General features: G+C 40.9%; 1 protein-coding gene across 1 annotated transcript in view; it reads right to left on the reverse strand.

Moving 5' to 3' along the window:
- The window catches only part of LOC137425815 (uncharacterized), a 1,363,480-nt gene that overhangs the window by 63,230 nt on the left and 1,279,200 nt on the right, over positions 1-21,050 (reverse strand). Inside the window, exons 108-112 of the mRNA XM_078775194.1 lie at positions 20,754-20,934; positions 17,176-17,295; positions 10,589-10,711; positions 10,120-10,233; positions 3,604-3,855 (exon numbers count right to left, since the gene is read on the reverse strand). Of these exons, the coding sequence (XP_078631320.1) occupies positions 3,604-3,855; positions 10,120-10,233; positions 10,589-10,711; positions 17,176-17,295; positions 20,754-20,934 (790 nt within the window). The remainder of the gene's footprint in view (positions 1-3,603; positions 3,856-10,119; positions 10,234-10,588; positions 10,712-17,175; positions 17,296-20,753; positions 20,935-21,050) is intronic.

Raw genomic sequence — 21,050 nt, forward strand, 5'->3', positions numbered from 1 at the left:
CTTTGGTGCAGCCTCTTTGCTCCTCTCCCAGGGTCATCTCCAGGCTCCAGCTCATCTCTCCAAGCAGTCCCCTGCAGGCGCTTTTATCACCTCGGGCGAAATCAAGCCGCCGACTCCGAGGGCACGCCTACCGGGTCACTCACCGCGGTGTTGATTGGCTGTTAGGGCCGGTTCACTCCTTCCCTCTTCTGACGAGGTGGAGACACACCTTTCTTCTCCAACCTTACCTCGTGGCCAATGGTGGTTGAAGAGAAAAACCGACCAAAATGCGGAAGGCAAATGGAAGGGAGGTTTTGGGGAAATTGGAAGGGCCTACGCTTATTTTGTTTGATACAATGCAAAGTCAATCTAGTGGGAAAACACATACTTAGCCTACATGGAATAAGGAAATACACTATTTAAAAGATATATCGTGACCTGCGTGTATATTCCATGCAATTAACTAGGACGCTGACTGCGACCATTATTTACATTAACAGGGTGGTACCGTACGTTTGTAACGTTCACATTGTAACGTTTTCACATTCGTTACACTTCCTCCAAAATTGTTACACTTCTCAAAAAACCGTTACACACTTCTCAAAATCGTTACAATATATATATATATACATACACATATACATACATACGTACATACATACATACATACATACATATATATATATATATATATATATATATATATATATTGTTGCGGACATGAGGACTGTAATTTTTTTATTGTGTGTATTATTATGATTGTTTATTCTGGCCCCTCCTGCCTCCGGAGCTGTGTAAAGGTCAAAAGGGCATCCCATAATTAGTCCATAAAGCATCCACACCACAGCTAATCATAGAATACCCCTGTTCAACAGTTATATCTTATTATGTGTTTTAGGGTAAGGCTGTGTCTCCCATTAATTGAAATACTCCATTGCACCAGTGAAAGAGATAGATTCCCTTCATTCCCACTCCCAAAACCTCCATTCCCCCTCTCGTCGATTGGAAACTACCTCCGCTCCAACTATTGCCGCCATTGGCCACGAGGCAGGGTTGGGGAAGAAAGGCGGGTCCCACCTCGTCATAGAGGGGAGGAGTAAGTCAACCCCACTCAACCAACCACGAACAAGGGGTTGGACTTGGAGAGGGTGTGGAAAGAAACATCGAGGAGGTTCGCGAAGGTTGAGGGGTGGGGCCTATATAACCCACGGCAGGGCGTTTCCCAAGCAGCAGACAAGGGAGATGAGCTTTGACGACAGAGAGACGAGAAGAAGTCCAGGGTTGAACTGCAGCTCGAGCCACCGAAACTGCACTCACTGCAGCTCGAGCCACCGAAACTGCACTTGCTGCAGCTCGAGCCACTGAAACTGCATTTGCTGCAGCTGGAGCAGCCGAAACTGCAGCCACAGCAGCGTGAGGCCTGGACGGCAGTTTGGAGCAGGGCCGCGAAGGAGCGGCGGCTGCCCACGAGTCGATCAGCTGCAGAACTAGTTGGACCTCCCTATCCCGCCAGCCATCCACCAGCCACCCACCTGCCATCCCTATCATCATTCCCCGTGTAAGTGTGCTCGTAGTCTGTCTTTTGTCTTGTCCCTGGGTAGTAACAATAAGTCTGTATAAGCTAGTATTTTCACTGTGTCACCTGCGTCTCATGTGCTTGTAAATAAACGTGACTGCTGTCTTTTTGCTTATGTGTGTGAATAGTAAATAAATTTAGTAGTATTTCCAAACCTTTCTTTGCCTTCGTTTTCCTCTTTGCATTCGGTCGCTTTAGAGTTTTCCCGATTGAATAGCGGTGGCGCGATCCGGCCAAAGTTTGGGGCAAATCGGGTATTAGTCGGGGAATAACTGTTCGGTCGCGGTAATACCAACCGCTCGGTAAATAACATCTTTAACCGCGTCCGTAACAATATATATAAATATAATGTTTTCCTCTGAAGAAACTTCAAGTCTGAGTTGGAAACAAGTTAATCTTACTATAATTCACCAAATGTCTGTCCGTCTGTCCGTTCCCAGTTACCGCAAAAACGGCTGAACCAATCGCAAGGAAATTTTGGGTGGGTAATCCTGGTAACCCCTGGAGTAAAATAGGCTATATTGTTTTTCCAATTTTTTCCCAATTTTCCAATTTTTCCAAACATGATGGAATAATATTTACCGATATGAACAGTGATGTGGTTTTTATTGAAATTCTACAAATACTGTTTAGATTTTGATGATTTGCGTGTGATAAGATTTAACGGATGTTTATATAAGTCGTTTAAAATAAAAAAAAGCCTTAAATTTCTGATATTTTGCCATTTCATTTTGGCCTCCCAATTGAAGCCCCGCCTGTAGGACGGGTACCGTTGCCAGTACAAGTTAATGTGCAATTTCTTTTGAACACAGAATATACTCCTCTTGCCATATCTCACTTTTCTAAGAGCCTCAATCTTCAAATCGAAAACACATATTGCATCACTTTTATACTTTGGCACTTTATCCTTGACTATATCATGCATGAAATGTGTCAATCTTCTTCTTGGACGAGGCCATATAATCCGGCCATATTTTAATATGGCAAGCTCAATCGCACAATAATATTGCATCAAAAAGTGTTCCGTCTCTCAAATGACCATGAGTTGTCAGCCCATTTACCAGCATTGACTTGTGGTTGATGGTAAATATCCCGTGGTGTATTTTACAAAGAGTTGGCGAATGATGCTGACACACTGGCCAAATTCCAAAAAACCCTGCCCTAACGAACTTGACAAAGTCCAATCCACAAGTTGGGGCTCTAGCACCCTTTCAATTAATGTGGAACAAAATGGTCGATGGTCAGATCTTGACATGCTTGGGGTATGCAACAACAACATCTCTTGTTTGTTATATTTAATAGAAATGGCTTTTCGTTGAAGCAACATTGTGTTCCAATTAGTAATTTAGCATGTTTGAATTGAGTTGAGGCACATCTCAAAGGAAAACAATTCTAAACAATTTGCAAAATGGGATGGTTTTGCAAGGGATGCATGTAATTTACTGATTGGCTTGTGGAGGAAACGCACAAACTTGCAACCCGGTTTAATTTCGAGATAAAAGGTGAGATAATATCAGAGCCTATTTATTGCTGTTCTGCAGCACAATCGACATCGAGTCGCATCCTCCATGCTTCACATTGTTGCTACATTTTGGTTTTGCTTTGTAGTTTAATAAAGGCATTTCTTTTTGCAAACAAGCGTCGTTATGTGATCTGTCGCCCATGTGTCCGACCTTTTAGCATGTTAATATACCAGCATATGTTTAACTATTCATGTCATTGGCTCGGTAATCGTGAGTGCGCAGCGCACAATGATCAAGCTTTCAATGCATCATCCCAAATGGCGTGGTAAAACATTCCCAATGCCCCATGGATTGTATGGACCATTAATCACATAGCAATAAAATAAAGTTAAGATGCCCCCAAATAACAGACCTGATTATGGAGGATTCCGAACAGCAGTGTTGTGAGATCCTGTGGGATCTTTTAGATAATGATAATTGCAGACAGAAAGCATCTCTTCTGAATAACTTTGCTGAAGCAAACTTGATAAGCAATAGGAAGTTTGACTTTATCCCTACCCAAAAAATTATGGCTGAAAACCTCACCTTGACATTTTCCTGCAGAAAGGTTTTCATATCCAGTGCGACATTCACACACGTACTTCCCAATTCCATTTACACACAACGTGCTGCTCGGATCACACTCGTTTGTGCTGCTGCTTTCACATTCATCAACATCGATGCAAACCAATCCATTGCCAGTAAATCCTTCCTTGCAGGCACAGTTATGGCCACCATCCGTATTGGAACAGGTTGCATTGGAATGACAATCATTGTTTCCGTTGCATTCATCCACATCTGTGAAACATGAAAGGAGATTTTTCAAAATAATAGCAGAACATTTTAATTTCCTGAATTTAGTTATTTTAACATGAATATGTTATTTAACAATACCAAGAATAAAGATGTTATTTTAACATTTCCTCGTGATATTATAAATGCAACAACCAGGATTTTCAACGATTGTGAAAAAAATTATTTTCAGGCTGACAGAATAGGTTGCTGAGAAACAATAGGGGACTTGCAATGACTCAGAATAGGGTAGTAAATTTCTTCTTCTTTAATGGCCACAATTATTCCCACATTTATGTGTGGTTGGCTGGGGGAAGATTGGTTCAAGTCATTCACGAAATGACTGGCCAGGCCTGACGTTCAACAAACGTTACGGCAGGAATTTGGAATTTGTCCATGGTGTTTGCGATAGACACCGCGGGATCTTTAACATCCATCAACTAATGCCAGCAGATGGGACGCCCGGCTAACGTCCATCCAAGGGATAGCACACATATTGATGAATCACCCTGCCTGTGAAATACCAGGATGACAGTTTGTCGCTGGAACGAGATTTGGACACAGGCTAGACAGGTTAGAGGCAAGTGTATTGGAGTAGTAAGTATAACAAGGAATAATAGCTCGACACATGAGGTGGCCATTCGGACCATCATGTCTCTGCCACACCAACACCAGATTGATTAAATCCATCAACACAAATTCAACTAATTGGGAAAATGGGCGAGGAGTTGGAATGTGAAAGTTGTGGCAGGCGCAGTGATAATACAAAGGTATTAAAATTAAAATGGGATTTTTTTGTGTGTTTAATTTACTTATTTGGTTTTTCTTTGGGTGCGGGGTGGGTGAAAGTAGTTTTATCGTGAAGGATATACAACACCAACCACACACTATCCCTTGACGAGACCCTCTCATAGCCATCACACTCAGCACAGATGTACACAATCACCCAGCCATACGCAAATTATCTTCAAGTCCTGAAAATGTATCTGTACTCCTTTATCCCCAATGCTTCTGAGTACCAATCTAATTCCAATATAAAGCTATCTACTGTTTCTGCTGCCATTACCTTTCCAGGGAGACCATTCCATGCATTAACTGCTCTCTGAGTGACAGACCCTTGTCTTATTACGGTCTTAATTCGCCTTTTCTTTACTCTTAGGCTAATTCCCCTGGTACTATCACTGTCTGTTCTGCACGTATTTTGTCCACACAATTCCCTTCAATATCGAGAATATCTCCATCATATCCCCTCGTAATTGTATAATGTGTGTGATACATGAAATACAATATATATATATGTATGTACATATATCTATCTATAAATAAATATATATATATATATACAGACTTGGCATTTAATATGGAATATTTTTTTTTTCTTGACGGGTTTACTTTCTTAACTCAGTATATCAATCTGGTGAGTTTCTTTTACACTTTGGTGATTTATTTGTTAAAAGAACCATGTCACTGATTGTCTGTTGCAGCAAGAAGTCAACAACAGGATTATATCACAGGTGGCGTGGCAAAATGTACGGACAGGTGCATTTGATGATTGGCTTCACAGTCGGGTATACAAGGGTTGTTGCGTTCTGTATTAGTGGAAAACAACTGCTGCACGTCTCCAAAAGTTATTGCCGCTTCCTCTGGAGATGGTCCGTCAACTCGACAATGCTGTTTGTCATGGAGTGGTGGCTTTCCGAAATTACGGCATGAAACAGCATGCTATTGCTCGGCAGTATGGCATCACTCAAGGTCAGGTGTCAAAGATCCTGAAACAAAATGTTCAGAGGGGTGTCCCTACTCCAATACCGAGGCCAGGACGTCCCCGCAGAACCACAAGGAGGGATGATCGCCAGCTGCACCGGTTAGTCCGCAATGGCCGTACCAAGTCAGCTAATCGCCTTAGGGCTGAGTGGCAGCAACTGAAAATGTGCCTGTATCCAGAAGGCTAGTCAACCAAGGACTGGTTCAAGCAGGCTATCGTGCCAGGCATCCCCTGAGAAAGCCACGCCTGACCAGACAACACCGCCAGCGCTGATTGCAGTGGGCCAGAGAGCACCGTTAATGGCAGCCAGGACACTGGAATCACGTGATCTTCAGTGACGAGTCTAGATTTCTGGTCTATCGTCAAGATGGCCACATCCGAGTGCGCAGACAAGTGCATGAAGCCTACAACAAAGATTGTATAGTGCCAAGAGTCCAAGCTGGAGGTGGTGGGGTGACCGTTTGGGCTGCTGTTCATGCAGGGGGCAAAACTGACCTGGTTGTTCTGAATGGAAACCTGAACCAGTTCAACTACAGAGCCATTCTGGAAGAAACATTGCTTCCATTTGCTCGTGCAGCCTTTCGAGGAAACTTTGTCTTCCAAGATGACAATGCACGGCCTCATCGTGCTCGCATGATCCAACACTTTCTTGCTGACCGTGGTGTAGAGCATATGGAGTGGCCTGCCATGTCTCCGGATATGAATCCGACAGAGAAATTGTGGGCAGAATTAACGCGTCAAATCGACCACTTGGACCAGCAGCCGACCTCTGTGCGTGAATTGCAGCAGGCTATTGTCACTGCATGGCAAGCGATTCCTGTCCAAACCTTGGCAAATCTCGTGAACAGCATGCCTCAACGTGTACGTGCTCTCCTGAATGCTCGTGGGGGTTACACGAAGTACTGAACTGTAATTTTACTGTCCATAATCCCAGTCGTAATTTAACTTTTGTTTTTGTTAAAAAAGAATTTGGCTAATGTGCAAAATGAAGAGCTACTTCTGGAAAACGTACAGAAGTTTAACACAGTACTGTCCATTAATTGAGTTTGATATCAGTTTACATCACTTTCAAGGATCAATTTATTTGTTTCGAAATGTCAAATGTGTTTTTTGTTTCTTTTAAAGGTCACATTAACAAAATCTAGAATAATTTCAACATAATTCCAATGAACTTTTGGTTCTAAGGCATCTTGAAAAGTAAGTTCACCCCCACAAAAAAAAATTCCATATTAAATGCCAAGTCTGTATATATATATATATATATATATATATATATATTGTTGTGGTTTTGAGAACCCACACTTGTAAATAAATATCACATCAATAAAGGTTAAAGGTAGTACCCCATAGGTAGGCCACAAGCAACACGTATGTCACCATAGGACGTCAGTTATTTCTTAATATGTGTTAGATAAGGCCATCTTCCAATAGTTGAATCTGCGTTGCATCAATCAAATAAGAGTAGGTCCCCACTCGTCCATTTTGCCAGCCTCCCCTCCAAGCGACGCCATTAAGCGCTAGCCATCGCCCTCGCCCTTTAGGGCCAGCGGCGTTTGCAACCTCGCTGGGCTTCTGCCCAAACCACGCCTTCGCTGCCCTTGAGCTTGCTCAACACCGCCATAAGCCATGAGGTGAGGGCCGGAAAAAGGGGCGGAACGCCAGGGAGGAGGTGTGGCCACGTCACCCAGCCATCAGGGCGGGGCTGGTAAGCGATAACCAGCCAACTAGGGCTGGAGTGATATCGTCTGACAGGGCGTGGTTGGGGTTTGTGGAGCGATCGCTGGCTTGACTTATAAAAGCCAGCGCACAAAGCCCTTTTACAGGACTAATGCGATTACCAAGCGAGGACTGCAAGGAATCGCGCTCGGTAAAAGGACTGATCATTGTGGAAAGCGCTGATGCGATTGTAAAGGACTAATGCGATTACCAAGCGAGGACTGCAAGGAAGCGTGCTGATTACAGAACTGTGCACAGAGGAAGCTCATGCGCTTGATCAAAGAGGGCTCGCTCTATAGGTATTTCAAAGCAGGACATTGGAGAGGGGGTGCTTGGAGCGAGTAGTGCGCATACTACGGACGCAATATACCAGCCTTCCCCCGTCATTATAATTGTCTGTTCGCGTTACGATACGTGAAGAGCTGCCTGCCGGGTTTTTCGTCTGCTGGACCGGAGCCGGACTGGAGCCTGGACGCGCTGGTGACCATCAACCTGTTCATCTGCAATCCCCGTGTGAGTGTGTGTGTGTGAGACGGGCCCGTTTGTCCAGGGAATAAGTTAAGACTGCAATTAAGACTGCCCTGTGTACTTTTCCTTCCTCTTTCTTTCATGTACATTTCTTTTGTTTCCTCTTCTCTTGTACATTTGTAATAAATTGATCTGTTCTTCCTATTTTCCTGGTTTCCTCTAATCCGATCGCATCAGTCTTTTCTCTAATTGGGTAAGCGTGGCACGATTCGGAACTGCTACAATCGGGTCTAGTCACCTGTTAACAGCTCGGGTCGCGGATTGCTATCCGCTCGGCAATATTCCATCCATATCCGTGATTCGAGCGGGAGTTATTCCCTCGTTTCCGGTCGGCGTTAGTACTGAGGTAGTAGCGAATCCCTAGGCCTAACAAACCCGACCTAACGCCGCGCCGAGAAGGACGTTATAACTTCCAGGACTCCCGTCGGCCAGATAAAAGGACAAGGGGATTAACCCCCATCCCCCCCCCCCCCCCTTGATAAGGGGAGAGCCGACGTTTGGAGATCCGCAACAATATATATATCTATATATATATATATATATATATATATATAACACACACACACACACACACACACACACACACACACACACACACACACACACACACACACACACACACACACACACACACACACACACACACACAATACAGACTTGGCATTTAATATGGAATTTTTTTTTTTTCTTGACTTGGGTTTACTTTCCTGACTCAATATATCAATCTGGTGAGTTTCTTTTACACTTTGGTGATTTATTTGTTAAAAGAACCATGCCACTGATTGTCTGTCGCAGCAAGAAGTCAACAACAGGATTATATCACAGGTGGCGTGGCAAAATGTACGGACAGGTGCATTTGATGATTGGCTTCACAGTCGGGTATACAAGGGTTGTTGCGTTCTGTATTAGTGGAAAACAACTGCTGCACGTCTCCAAAAGTTATTGCCGCTTCCTCTGGAGATGGTCCGTGACCGTTTGGGGTGCTTTTCATGCAGGGGGCAAAACTGACCTGGTTGTTCTGAATGGAATCCTGAACCAGTTCAAGTACAGGGCCATTCTGGAAGAAACATTGCTTCCATTTGCTCGTGCAGCCTTTCGAGGAAACTTTGTCTTCCAAGATGACAATGCATGGCCTCATCGTGCTCGCATGATCCAACACTTTCTTGCTGACCGTGGTGTAGAGCATATGGAGTGGCCTACCATGTCCCCGGATATGAATCCGATAGAGAACTTGTGGGCAGAATTAACGCGTCAAATCGACCACTTGGACCAGCAGCCGACCTCTGTGCGTGAATTGCAGCAGGCTATTGTCACTGCATGGCAAGAGATTCCTGTCCAAACCTTGGCAAATCTCGTGAACCGCATGCCTCAACGTGTACGTGCTCTCCTGAATGCTCGTGGGGGTTACACGAAGTACTGAACAGTAATTTTACTGTCCGTAATCCCAGTCGTAATTTAACATTTGTTTTTGTTGAATTTTTTTTTGTATAATGTGCAAAATAAAGAGATACTTCTGGAAAACGTACAGAAGTTTAACACAGTACTGTCCATGAATTGAGTTCGATATCAGTTTACATCACTTTCAAGGATCAATTTATTTGTTTCGAAATGTCAAATGTGGTTTTTGTTTCTTTTAAAGGTCACATTAACAAAATCTAGAATAATTTCAACATAATTGCAATGAACTTTTGGTTCTAAGACATCTTGAAAAGTACGTTCACCCCCACAAAAAAATATTCCATATTAAATGCCAAGTCTGTATATAGGAATGTATTTTCTGTTATCAAAGTATTGAAGGAGATTTATTATAATGCAACATTATGAATGAAGCAATGAGATGAAGGCAAAGGACAGAAGTGATATAAAAGTGCAATAAAGCTAATGTAACACAGTGACCAATTTACCAAAATAAATATGAGAAGCAAATGCCAAATAAAATAAATACAGAATGGTTTGAAGGTTGTAAGATCAGGTTTTAACTAAACTAACACAGACCTATCTCAAAATAATTAACTACAACCAATCCTCGGGTAGCTTCGGGGAACATCAACTCGGTTGAAGGCCGCATTTTAAAGCTTTAGTCTTAGTATAGTGTTTGTACTGACAGTGAGAATTTCGCACAGATTAAAGCACAATAGCATGAATACATATTATTTCAAGACCTAATCATTAAATGTGCTCGGGTAATTTGATGTATGACAGGGAATTTGATGTATGTTTATTTTATAAAAAGCTGAGATGCGAATTAGAGAAGAACTTACCCACACAGGGATCTCCTTCGTAGCCTCTCTCACATGAGCAATTATGTGAACCGATCACGTTCAGGCATATTGAGTGATTTCCACAGACCTTTTGAGTTGTACATTCATCAATATCTGATATGAATGAAATTCAGAACAAAAATATTAAACTCATATCATCATATTGTCCCAAAGAAAATCATCATCAACAACAAAACATGAAGAAATGTCCTCAGACAGAATGGAATGATGAAACAATACAAAACCATCTCAGACAATACCATCTGTCCCATAAAATCTGTTGCAATAAAAAACGATTATTGAGAGAAATTATTAAATCTCTCTTGTATAATAAATTATTAATTAATTCAATCTGCACAGCAGTCTTTCCATGGGATAAGTCATTCAGGGTAAACAGCTCCCAACTATGAGTAACAGATTAATATGAAAATAAAATAATTCAGCACAGGAATCAAACCAACACACACACCTTGGCAGGAAATATCACCGTTTCCAACAAACCCTTCCCGGCAGATGCAGTTGTAGGTTCCATTCAGATTGATGCACTTGGCATTTTTCACGCACGCAGTTGAATTGTCACATTCATTAATATCTGTTGGAAAAAGGAAACGAGTTTATAAAGTAGCCATATATTTTCAGACTTGGAGTGAATTAAATGTTGTAGCCACAGAAGCTGAACGTTGTTCGAGGAGTTGATAGCAGTAATTCTGGAAATCCGGATCACGATCTCACATGCACATTCAGATGAGGATATTTTGCCCCTGAATTCAACAATTAATCTTTGTTTATAAATGAACATATTGATTGTTTCATTTTGGATGTATTAGGGTTCAATTAAGGTGGTATAATTCCACAGTTTTACAATTTGACTCCATAGAAAATTGTCAGTATGTTATTCTATCACATTATTTCAGATGTACATCAGTTTGACTCATTTATTCACCAACTGTTTTGAATCACTCGATTAACGTGTGCTGGAGGATCAATCCCGATTTGTGTCTTTTGCATCTGAGGATCTCATTTAACCTCACCCATTACCTTTATGACAGTCAATATGTGAATTCACATGCAGATCTACTTTCATATAGATCGTTCACTCTCGATTATAATATAATCTATACACCCTGGCGAGGCACTGCCATTGATTCAATGTTCCGTCTTGTTGCTGTTGAAAAAGCCTTTAGGCCAAGGGCCACTCGTCTCTATCATTCAGTATTGTGACCATCATCGAGTAACTACTCAAATGGATAGATATATTGCAGCTGAATTGTTGCTGAATCTATAATGACTGGTTGTAACTTTGACAATCCTGTCGGAATTTGGTGGAGTCAAAAAAGCACCTTTTTGACATTTTGCCTATTCATGTGAATTTTCTGTTCCGTAACGCTTACCCAATGAAACTCATTCCAGACATAGACGCTGTTACTTAGTTCCAGTAGATAAAGTTTCATGATGCTGACATGATTAGTGGCTGAGATATAGGTAATGACAACAGGTGATTTTCTTTAATTTATCTCATGTTTCATTGCATTTTAGTAGAAGTAGCAAAGCTGCCACTCCACGAATGTTGTTCCTCTGGATATGAAACTTCATTATCTTGGAGACATAAACATCGAGTTCATGCACAGTGGCTATAGAAAGTCTACAACCCCTTTCAAAATTTTCACCTTTTGTTGCCTAAAAGCCGAAATTAAATTGCATTAAATCAGACTTTTTCCACCTTTATTTACACATTGTCACCCAACGTTTTCCAAGTGAAAAGCAACTTCTACTAATTGCAGAAAATTAATTAAAAATACAAAACTAGACGATCTTCGTTGGATCAGTGTCCATCCCCCTGAGTTAATACTTGGTGGAAGTGCATTTGACAGCAATTACAACTGTGGGTCTGTTTGGATAGGTCTCTACCAACTTTGCACACCTTGATTGGGCAATATTTGCCCATTATTCTGTACAAATACACTGGTCAAGCTCATAGAAGTGGTGTGGAAAGTGTTGATGGACAGCAATTTTCAAGTCAGGCCACAGATTTTTAATTGGATTTAAGTCGGGACTCTGACTGGGCCACTCAAGGACATTTATCTTTTTGTTCCTTAGCCATTTCAGTGTAGCTATGGCTGTGTGCTTCAGGTCGTTGTCATGCTGAAAGTTGAACTTCCGTCCCAATTTCAGCTTTCTTGCAGAGGACAGCAGGTTTTCCTCTTGGATTTTTCTGTATTTTGCTCCATCCATTTTCCCTTCCATCCCAAAAAGTGCCCCAGTCCCTGCTGATGAGAAACATCCCCATAATATGATGCTGCCACCACCATACTTCACAGTAGGGATGGTGTTCTTTGGGCAATGTGCAGTGTTGGGTTTGCGCCAAATGTAATGTTCTGCATTTAGCCCAAAAGGTTCCATCTTTGTTTCATCAGACCACAAAACTTTTTTCCACATGGCCTCAGAATCTCGAGTGGTTTTTTCCATACCTCAAACGGGACTCAAGGTGGGCATTTTTGAGTAATGGCTTCCTTCTTGCCACCCTACCAAACAAGCCAGACTTGTGGAGTGCTTGGAATATTTTTGTCACATGCACATAGTGACCAGTCTTTGCCATTAAGGCCTGTAGCTCTTTAAAAGTTGCCATTGGCCTCTAGGTGGCCTCTCTTATCAGTCTCCTCCTTGCTTGGTCATCCAGTTTGGTGGGACGGCCTGATCTAGGCAGGGTCTTCGTGGTACCATATGCCTTCCACTTCCTAACGATTGGCTTGACTGTGCTCCAAGGGATATTTAAGGCCTTTGAAATATTTTTTACACCCATCCCTAGATCTGTGCTTTTCCACAACTTTTAAAAGTTCCTTGGTGCTCATGGTTGAGTCTTTGCTGTGAAATGCACTACCCAGCAGAGGAAACCCACAGGAACAGCTGATTTTATTCTGAAATAATCAGAATCACGACAATTTAACACAAGTAGAGGCCAATTAACTTGGTGTGTGATTTTGAGGGTTATTGGTTACACCTGAGCTAATTTACAATTGCTATTATAAGGGGGGTAGACACTTATCCAACCAAGATATTCTCGTTTTGTATTTTTAATTAATCTTCTGAAATTTGTCTAATTTGTTTTTCACTTGGAAATTGTAGGTTATGATGTGTAAATAAAGGTGGAAAAAGTCTGATTTCATGCAATTTAATTCCAGGCTATAAGGGCGACAAATGGTGAAAAGTTTGAAAGGGTGTGTAGACTTTCTATAGGCACTGTACAGCAATACCCCGGCCTACGTCATTAATTGGTTCCATAAGCCATGACGTAACTCGGTTTAGGACGTAAACTGGGCGTAATGCCTTAAAAATGCTTTAAAATGAAGACAAACACCGTAAAACTAGAGTAAATAACTCGCAAAAGTATATAACTATCGCTAAACCTTAAAGAACACTAAAAACACATTTTAGTCATATTTTTTAATGAGTAATGAACACAATTAATAAATGAATTTGTAAAGAATAATAAATAAAATTAATAAAATTATGTTATTCACCTTAAATTTGGCGTCTCTTCTGAACACAAAAAACACATTTTAGCCATATTTTTAAAAGAGTAATGAACACTATATGCGGGGCTTCTTCGGCGACTCATCAAAACTAGTAGAGGCCTTGCGTTTCTCGACATTAAGTAGGAACTGATCCAAAGTCCCTTGAATTGTGCGCTTCTTCTCAGGTAAGATGGTCCTATACGGGAGAAAAAGGTCACTGGTGCCATTCATCATTTTTGCAAAACGCTTGGCGTTTGGGTCTTGTGCCTCAAATATTGGAAGACACTTGGAGAGGTGATGAAAACCTTTCTGCATTTCGGCTACGGTGAATTTCCTTGGCTCTGGTTCTGGAAGCTCATCCTCTTTGCGGCGCTCTTCCTTCAACACCATTAAGTCCTCATTAGTTAAAGGCTGCTTGTGTGCCACGATCAAACCGTCGAAATCCTCCTCCTCCAACTCCATCTCCAGGTCAGCGCTGAAGGAAACCAAGTTTTTAGACACAGCCTTGACTGGCGCATCAAACCCCGTGAAATCATTAACAAGGTGGGGGTACAAACGCTTCCACACCCCATTTATCGCCGACTGCGTAACCTCCAACCATGCAGCATTGATGTTAAGCACTGCCTGGTAGATGTTATAGTTTTTCCAAAACTGCCGGATGTTGATGCCTTCCTCCTCCGACGTTGCATCAACAGCCTGACGAAGAGTGCGGCGGAGATAGTAGCGCTTAAAAAGCGCTATCACACCCTGGTCCATAGGCTGGATGAGCGATGTGGTGTTGGGTGGCAAGTACACCACCTTCACATTGGGGTCGAAATCACTGAGGTTAGTGGGATGGCCAGGTGCATTGTCCAAAATCAGCAGCAATTTAAATTGATTTTTCTTCTCTCGACAATAGCTCTTGACAGCCGGGATGAAATGATTGATGAACCATTCTTCAAAAATTATGACGGTTACCCATGCCTTCATATTATTCATCCAAATGATGGGAAGAGACGCTTTCGGGATGTTCTTAAGTGCCCGGGGGTTCGCCGCATGATACACCAAGAGCGGCTTCAGCTTGAAGTCGCCGGTGCAATTACCCCCAAGCATTAGTGTTAGCCGCTCCTTCGCGACTTTGTAGCGTGGCATGGTCTTCTCCTCCTTCGAGATAAAGGATCTGTCGGGCATCCTCTTCCAAAAAAGGCCCGCTTTGTCGATGTTGAAGATCTGCTCAGGCAAGAATCCCTCGTCCTCAATGATCTTCTTCAATGTGGCAGGAAATTCCTCGGCGGCTACGGTGTCGGCAGCTGCGGCTTCGCCCTGAATCTTGACGTTGTGCAAGCTGAAGCGCCGTTTAAAGCATGCAAACCATCCAGAGCTTGCAACGAAGGTTGTGTCCGTATCCTCCGGGTACTTCTTCAGAAGATCCTGAAACAAAGACTTCGCCTTCTCCTGTATCAGCAGCTGGCTCGTTGGTATGCGTTCATGGGTCTGGCGTTCGATCCACAACGAAAGGAGTCTCTCCATCTCGTCTAAAATCTGACCCCTCTTCACATTCATGGCAGCAGTCTTCGCCGACGGCGCTTTTTCAGTGACGTATGCGAGAATACGTTTCCTATCATGAATGATGGTCGATACCGTCGACCGTGTCAGCCCTAAGGCATGTGCTATTACCGACACTTTTTCACCTTTTTCATACCTTTTAATCAGATTTAACTTATCTTCCATCGTAACCACATTACGCTTGGAAACACAAGCACTATCCTTCTTAGGACCCATGGCTAACACAGACACAGTAAAGGAATAATCACAAAAATAACAGCGAAAGGCAAAGCAAGCACCCGACTGCAGCACAGGACAAAATGCATATGGCGTCGCCTTTGTTTTGAACGAGAACCAGCAGCTACGCGTAGGTATACTGTACGTACATTTAAAAAATATTTTTAATGTGCCTTTTATTGTATTTTAAATTGTTTTTTAGCTTCTTTTATTGTTAATTTTTATGTACTATTTTATTTATTTTAAATATATATTTTAAGGAAAAATTAATTTTTTTCACGTCCTCCTATTGTGATGTAGGAGTGACGTAAAGTCGCACATAATGACGTTCGCTGAACTGAAATTTACTCTAGAAGAGTGGCGTAAAGTCGGATTTGATGTAGGTCGAAATGGCGTAAAATGGGGTTTTGCTGTATATTCCAAATTTGAGTAGTTCCTTGATCATAGTCACAAAATTCGATTTTCGGCTGCCCTTTGCCCTGTGGGCCCACTGTGCCCGTTCTTGATTTAACAAGTAATGCAAGAAGCTCAATTGGAAAGGAAGCCAACGTAAACTGGACACTGCTCCTTTCCGATTCCATCTCCAGGCACTGCATGACGTCATCGATGGGGACTGAAGGGGGCCAGGCAATGGCGTGCACCAAAAGGGAGTACACAGTTTTCACTCCGTTTTCTTTCTTGTTTATTTGTCCAGGCGATATCTCAGCCATCCTTTGAGAATGGAAGCTGAAATTTGGGCAAAATACTGAGTATGTGCTTTGGCTAAAACAGTGCGCCAAAAGGGAGTACTCGATGTTCACTCCGTTTTCTTTCTTGTTTGTTTGTCCGGGCGATATCTCAGCCATTCTTTGAGCTAAGATACAATTTGGGCATAATAGAGAGCACGTGCTTTGGCTGTAAAGAGTATTTTTGATTTTTTCATTTATTGATTAATCAATTAATTGATTACTTATTAAATTATTATATAATTTACTTAATTAATTTTCAAAAAGTTTGATTCAGATGAAACACTGGTGGTTGAGGTATGCTATTAGCCAATTGATAAAGCAATTAATTATTTTACGATTATAATTTATTTATTTTTATTACACAATTAATCAATCAATTATTGTGCACCGCTCCCTCCCAATTCCGTCTCTATGTGCTGCACTGCAGCATTGCCGGGCGCCGAAGGCATCCTGGCAATGTCGCGTGCTGGAGGATATGTTATTTATTTATTTGGCAATGGGGCGGTGTGCTTTGAATGTAGCTCTACTTGTCTCTTTTAAATTTCCCAGCAAATATATTATCTAGAAATTAGAGGATCAAAGTTTTAAGACTAGAGCTCTCTCTAATGATCAACATTGTATTTGGCAGCCAAAAATTGTTTTCTTTTTTGTGTTACGCATGATGATGGTTCAAAACCACCAACTCAACACTTTTGGTTATCAATGCAGATTCATATTCATCGATGATTAATTATAATTTGTCGTTATAGCACTGGTAAGAACACCCATGGCATGATTCTTGCTTTAATTGATGTGCTGAACATCAACATGGCCACAAGTGAGATAAAGAGAGTGGAACAGTCACCGTTTTTGTAATTATACAGACATGGTTAGTGATGAGTATAAACAAATGCCCAGGTGAAATTTGAACCTAATGAAATCGCTCCTCCTGTGACACACATTAAAACTGTCAAACCAACATTCATATGAAAAATATTATGCACCATTCATCCAACTAACCATATCTTTTAAAACTGCAATGTACCATCTCCTCCATTCAGAAAGCAATTGCCTACCTTCACATTTTGTGAGGTCAGATGCTGAAACGATGTAGCCAGAATTGCAGCTGCAGTTGTAACCACCAAAAGTGTTGGTGCAATTATGCTCACATGTGTTGTTCTTGCAATTATCATCATCTGTAGGATCATAACAAAAAAATCCTTTCTTTGTGATTTATTTCTCATATTGCATGGCATAAACATTGCTGCTATGGAAGTGGAAATATTGGAGCGATTACGTTTTCGTGCTGAGCGACCTGAAGATGTGTTCGGAGATTTTTTATTTCACCGATTGGGCACAAGACACAAGGAAATTTCAACATCGTTAACCACGTGAAACCCAGCGAATGCTTACATCAGGAGAAAATCGTTTTCAGGGTAATCAGAACTGAAGAGAAGTACGCATCAAAACATACTTTATTATAAAGGAAGGTTTACGAACCTGGTATAAACAAGACGTAGTATAGAGGTAGAAATAGGCACTTTGTTGATACAAGTACCAAAGTTAATAGTGCTAACAGAACGAAACTTTTGCAATTTGGCGTGCATGATGCACTTGCACAATCTACTTTTCTTACACAAAGAGACTGCGGCCAAGCACGCTTGGGCATACAGGGACCACGTATGATCGTGAGGCGAGGCAACACACATGCAGATAATATTTCTTGGGGATGATGGTGTACAGAAAACCACACGTGTGTGCACTGTTAGCAGTAGCATTGTATGGAACCAATGAAATACGAATTGCAAAATCCAACAGGAAATTACAGTAAAGCAATTCAAATCAACAGTTAATTGAATGTAGAGATGAATAAATTCATCATGCAAGAAAATCCGGAAATTGTCACTTGAACACCTGTTTTATCTAAGCTTGCGCGTTGTCCTTGCCGTCCTCCCAGCCGTGACAATTGAAGTTCCTTTCGGGAAACATCAAAAAACTCAATCCATCCGAAAAAAACCACGAAGAATAACCTTTCTACTCTACCGTGTTCAATTCTAAAGGGTTCTAAAGGGTAACTTTAATGGGTGCTAAAGGGTAATTCGAAAGGGTTTTAAAGGGTAATTATGAAGGGTTCTCAAGGGTAAATCTAAAGGGTTCTAATGTGTCAGCATCTGGAACTCCTGGAACTTGCATGGATTGCACACATAATGTCAAATTGCATCACTTCCTTCTGACACAGGTGCGATTTTTTTGGAAGAAGAGGGAGGCACACCACCTCAGGACTTGATAGCTATGAACCCAAACCTAACCTCAAAATTACTGAAACTCATTATCTCACATTGAATGAGTATGAATAATCGTTTTAAGGCCATTTTCCTGGCTAGAATGGGGGTTAGCCTTGCGGGCCCCATGACAATCATGGTTCCCTGTTTGAGGCAATGTTTTATGGCCGGATGCCCTTCATGATGCAAACCCTTAGTCGCCTCTTACGATGCGCAGGGATACGGTGTACCTATTCTAAATCATTACCTCACATTCGAGAAACTAAAAGTAAGGTTAAGCAATTGATTAACTTTGTCTGTCGTCTTTTTTTTATGTTGAAGGCTTTATATAGTCCTCGAGGCCAGGCCTTAAATAAAAGAGCTGCATTGATATAAAAGTGTAGAAAGAGAGAATAGTCCAAGAGTTTTTGAGGAAGTAAAAAAGCCACCTTTTTGAAAAGGTGAAGATCTTAAGTGTTTGGAAATACATGAGAAGGTAAAGAGTTGCAGAGTTTGGCAGTGGAGGGGAACAAACAAACATCATAACAGCCCACCTTTGAGTTGCCAATGGCCACACAATAAATTATACAAATGTCACTTTATGATCGAAGAACAACGTAATTTCAATTGAATGTTATAATTTGAACATGAATTAGAACATGAATTAGAACATGAACCTGCAGGTTAACAATACTTTGTCTCTGAATTCATCCCGATCGCATATTCACAGAGAAGAGTGAAATTTTTTCCCTATTTATCTGCTTGAATGACACCAAATTAAAAATCATTCCAAACAGGAAACCTACTGTTTTTAAGGATGTCATGAAGGACACAAATAACAGGTATGAAGAACTAAAGCAATGTGTTAAATAAGGTGGTGTAAAAGACACTGCATTAACAGCAGTAAACATCTGAAAAAGTTATTTTCTGCACCCTTTAAAATCTTTATACTGTATTTTATTTCAATTGAATTATATACTTGAATACACCTTAGAATACAAATTGCCTTCTTGGCACTTTCAAAAACCTTCCGTTTAGCAGTACTTTGGCAAAATTTTACATTATTTAACAGCATGTTGACCAATCAAATTTGCTGCCCGCTGACCCCACCCATGTCCTTTTTCTCTCAAGATTGCATGGGGTAAGGTGCTCTATGAACCCTTTAGTTGGAATCAGTACCTTTGCAGACTTATGGACCATTTCCTTGGAAGCCATGACAGAGAACAAAGTTACAAAAGCACCGTACAGTGTGCTTCAAGGGAAACACATAAGATCACAGCCGGACCATGAACATAAATTGTAGCAAGGGTTCTATGGCTTATTATAATCATTGATGATTTCTTTTTTTATCAGATCATTGGGTAACCTTTGATATGACAGAGTTTCTATTGTGGAAAGTGGAAGTTTTTGGTCAGTTTAACTTGCAACCACGTCCAAGATAGTGTCCCAAAGAGCAAATCAGTTGTCCTTGGATGGCTTGTTTGTTAAAATGACCAATGCAATACAATACGGTAATAACAATACGATAACAATATTCCAGTTGTTTAAACTACAGTAACACTTTCTTGTTCTTTGATTAATGAGAGTAAAAAGGCAATTTGTGGCAAAAGTGTGCATAATAATTTATTTTTTGAGGAAATGCACTTTGTTCGAAGTAAGATAATTAACGATTGCATTATTTAAACCGGAGAATGTATCCAGTTAAGTGGCATGTTGGTTGTGCTGAAACATTCACATATAAGAAACATGACAACTACACAAGATATATATATATATATATATATATATATATATATATATATATATATATATATATATATATATATGTATGTATGTATATATATATATATATATATATATATATATATATATATATATATATATATATATATATATATATATATATATATATATATATCCAAATATATGTGCAGTTCTCCAGCTTTCAATGAGCGCAAGTAATGACGTCACTGCCATGTACATACGCTCTGCCTGTCAAGCTCTCAAGAGAACCCTCATTACTTGCGCTCATTGAAAGCTGGAGAACTGCACATATATTTGGATTGGTTTGCTCCCGGCTGCATCCAGGGGATTCCATATAATGAGTGGATACCAGAGGTAATGTGCCATGTGGCAGATGGCACTTATCACTCCCATTAAGGTACAGCATAGCTGGATGGGATACCTTAATGGCGGTTCACCACTGATGGTATGAAATCGCATTGTGACTGATATATATATATATATATATATATATATATATATATATATATATATATATATATATATATATATATATATATATATATATATATATATATATATATATATATATATATATTTGCCAGGTGTGTACAACATCAGATTGTTTAAATTGCACCAGCAAATCTTACCAAAGCACTTGCTGCCATTCCCAACAAGCCCGGGTGGGCACGAGCTGCAGTTGAAGCCCAATAAGGGAGCTTTGAAGTCTGTACAGTTGACTCCAGGAAAGCATGGGTTGCTTGCACAAGAGTCGATGTCTTCACTGCAGGTTGAGCCAGTGTAGCCTTGAGTGCAATTGCAAGACGCAACCTGCAGACAAGGAAATAGATGTTTGTAGCCGCCAGTGAGGTATACATTTATGCAAAAAAATGGTTCACAAACACAGTAAAAACCTCTTTCTATGGACAACCAGGAAAGGCTAGGGG

Source organism: Myxine glutinosa, chromosome 4 (genome assembly GCF_964187855.1).
Source record: "Myxine glutinosa chromosome 4, kmMyxGlut1.1, whole genome shotgun sequence".
Lineage (NCBI taxonomy): Eukaryota > Metazoa > Chordata > Myxini > Myxiniformes > Myxinidae > Myxine > Myxine glutinosa.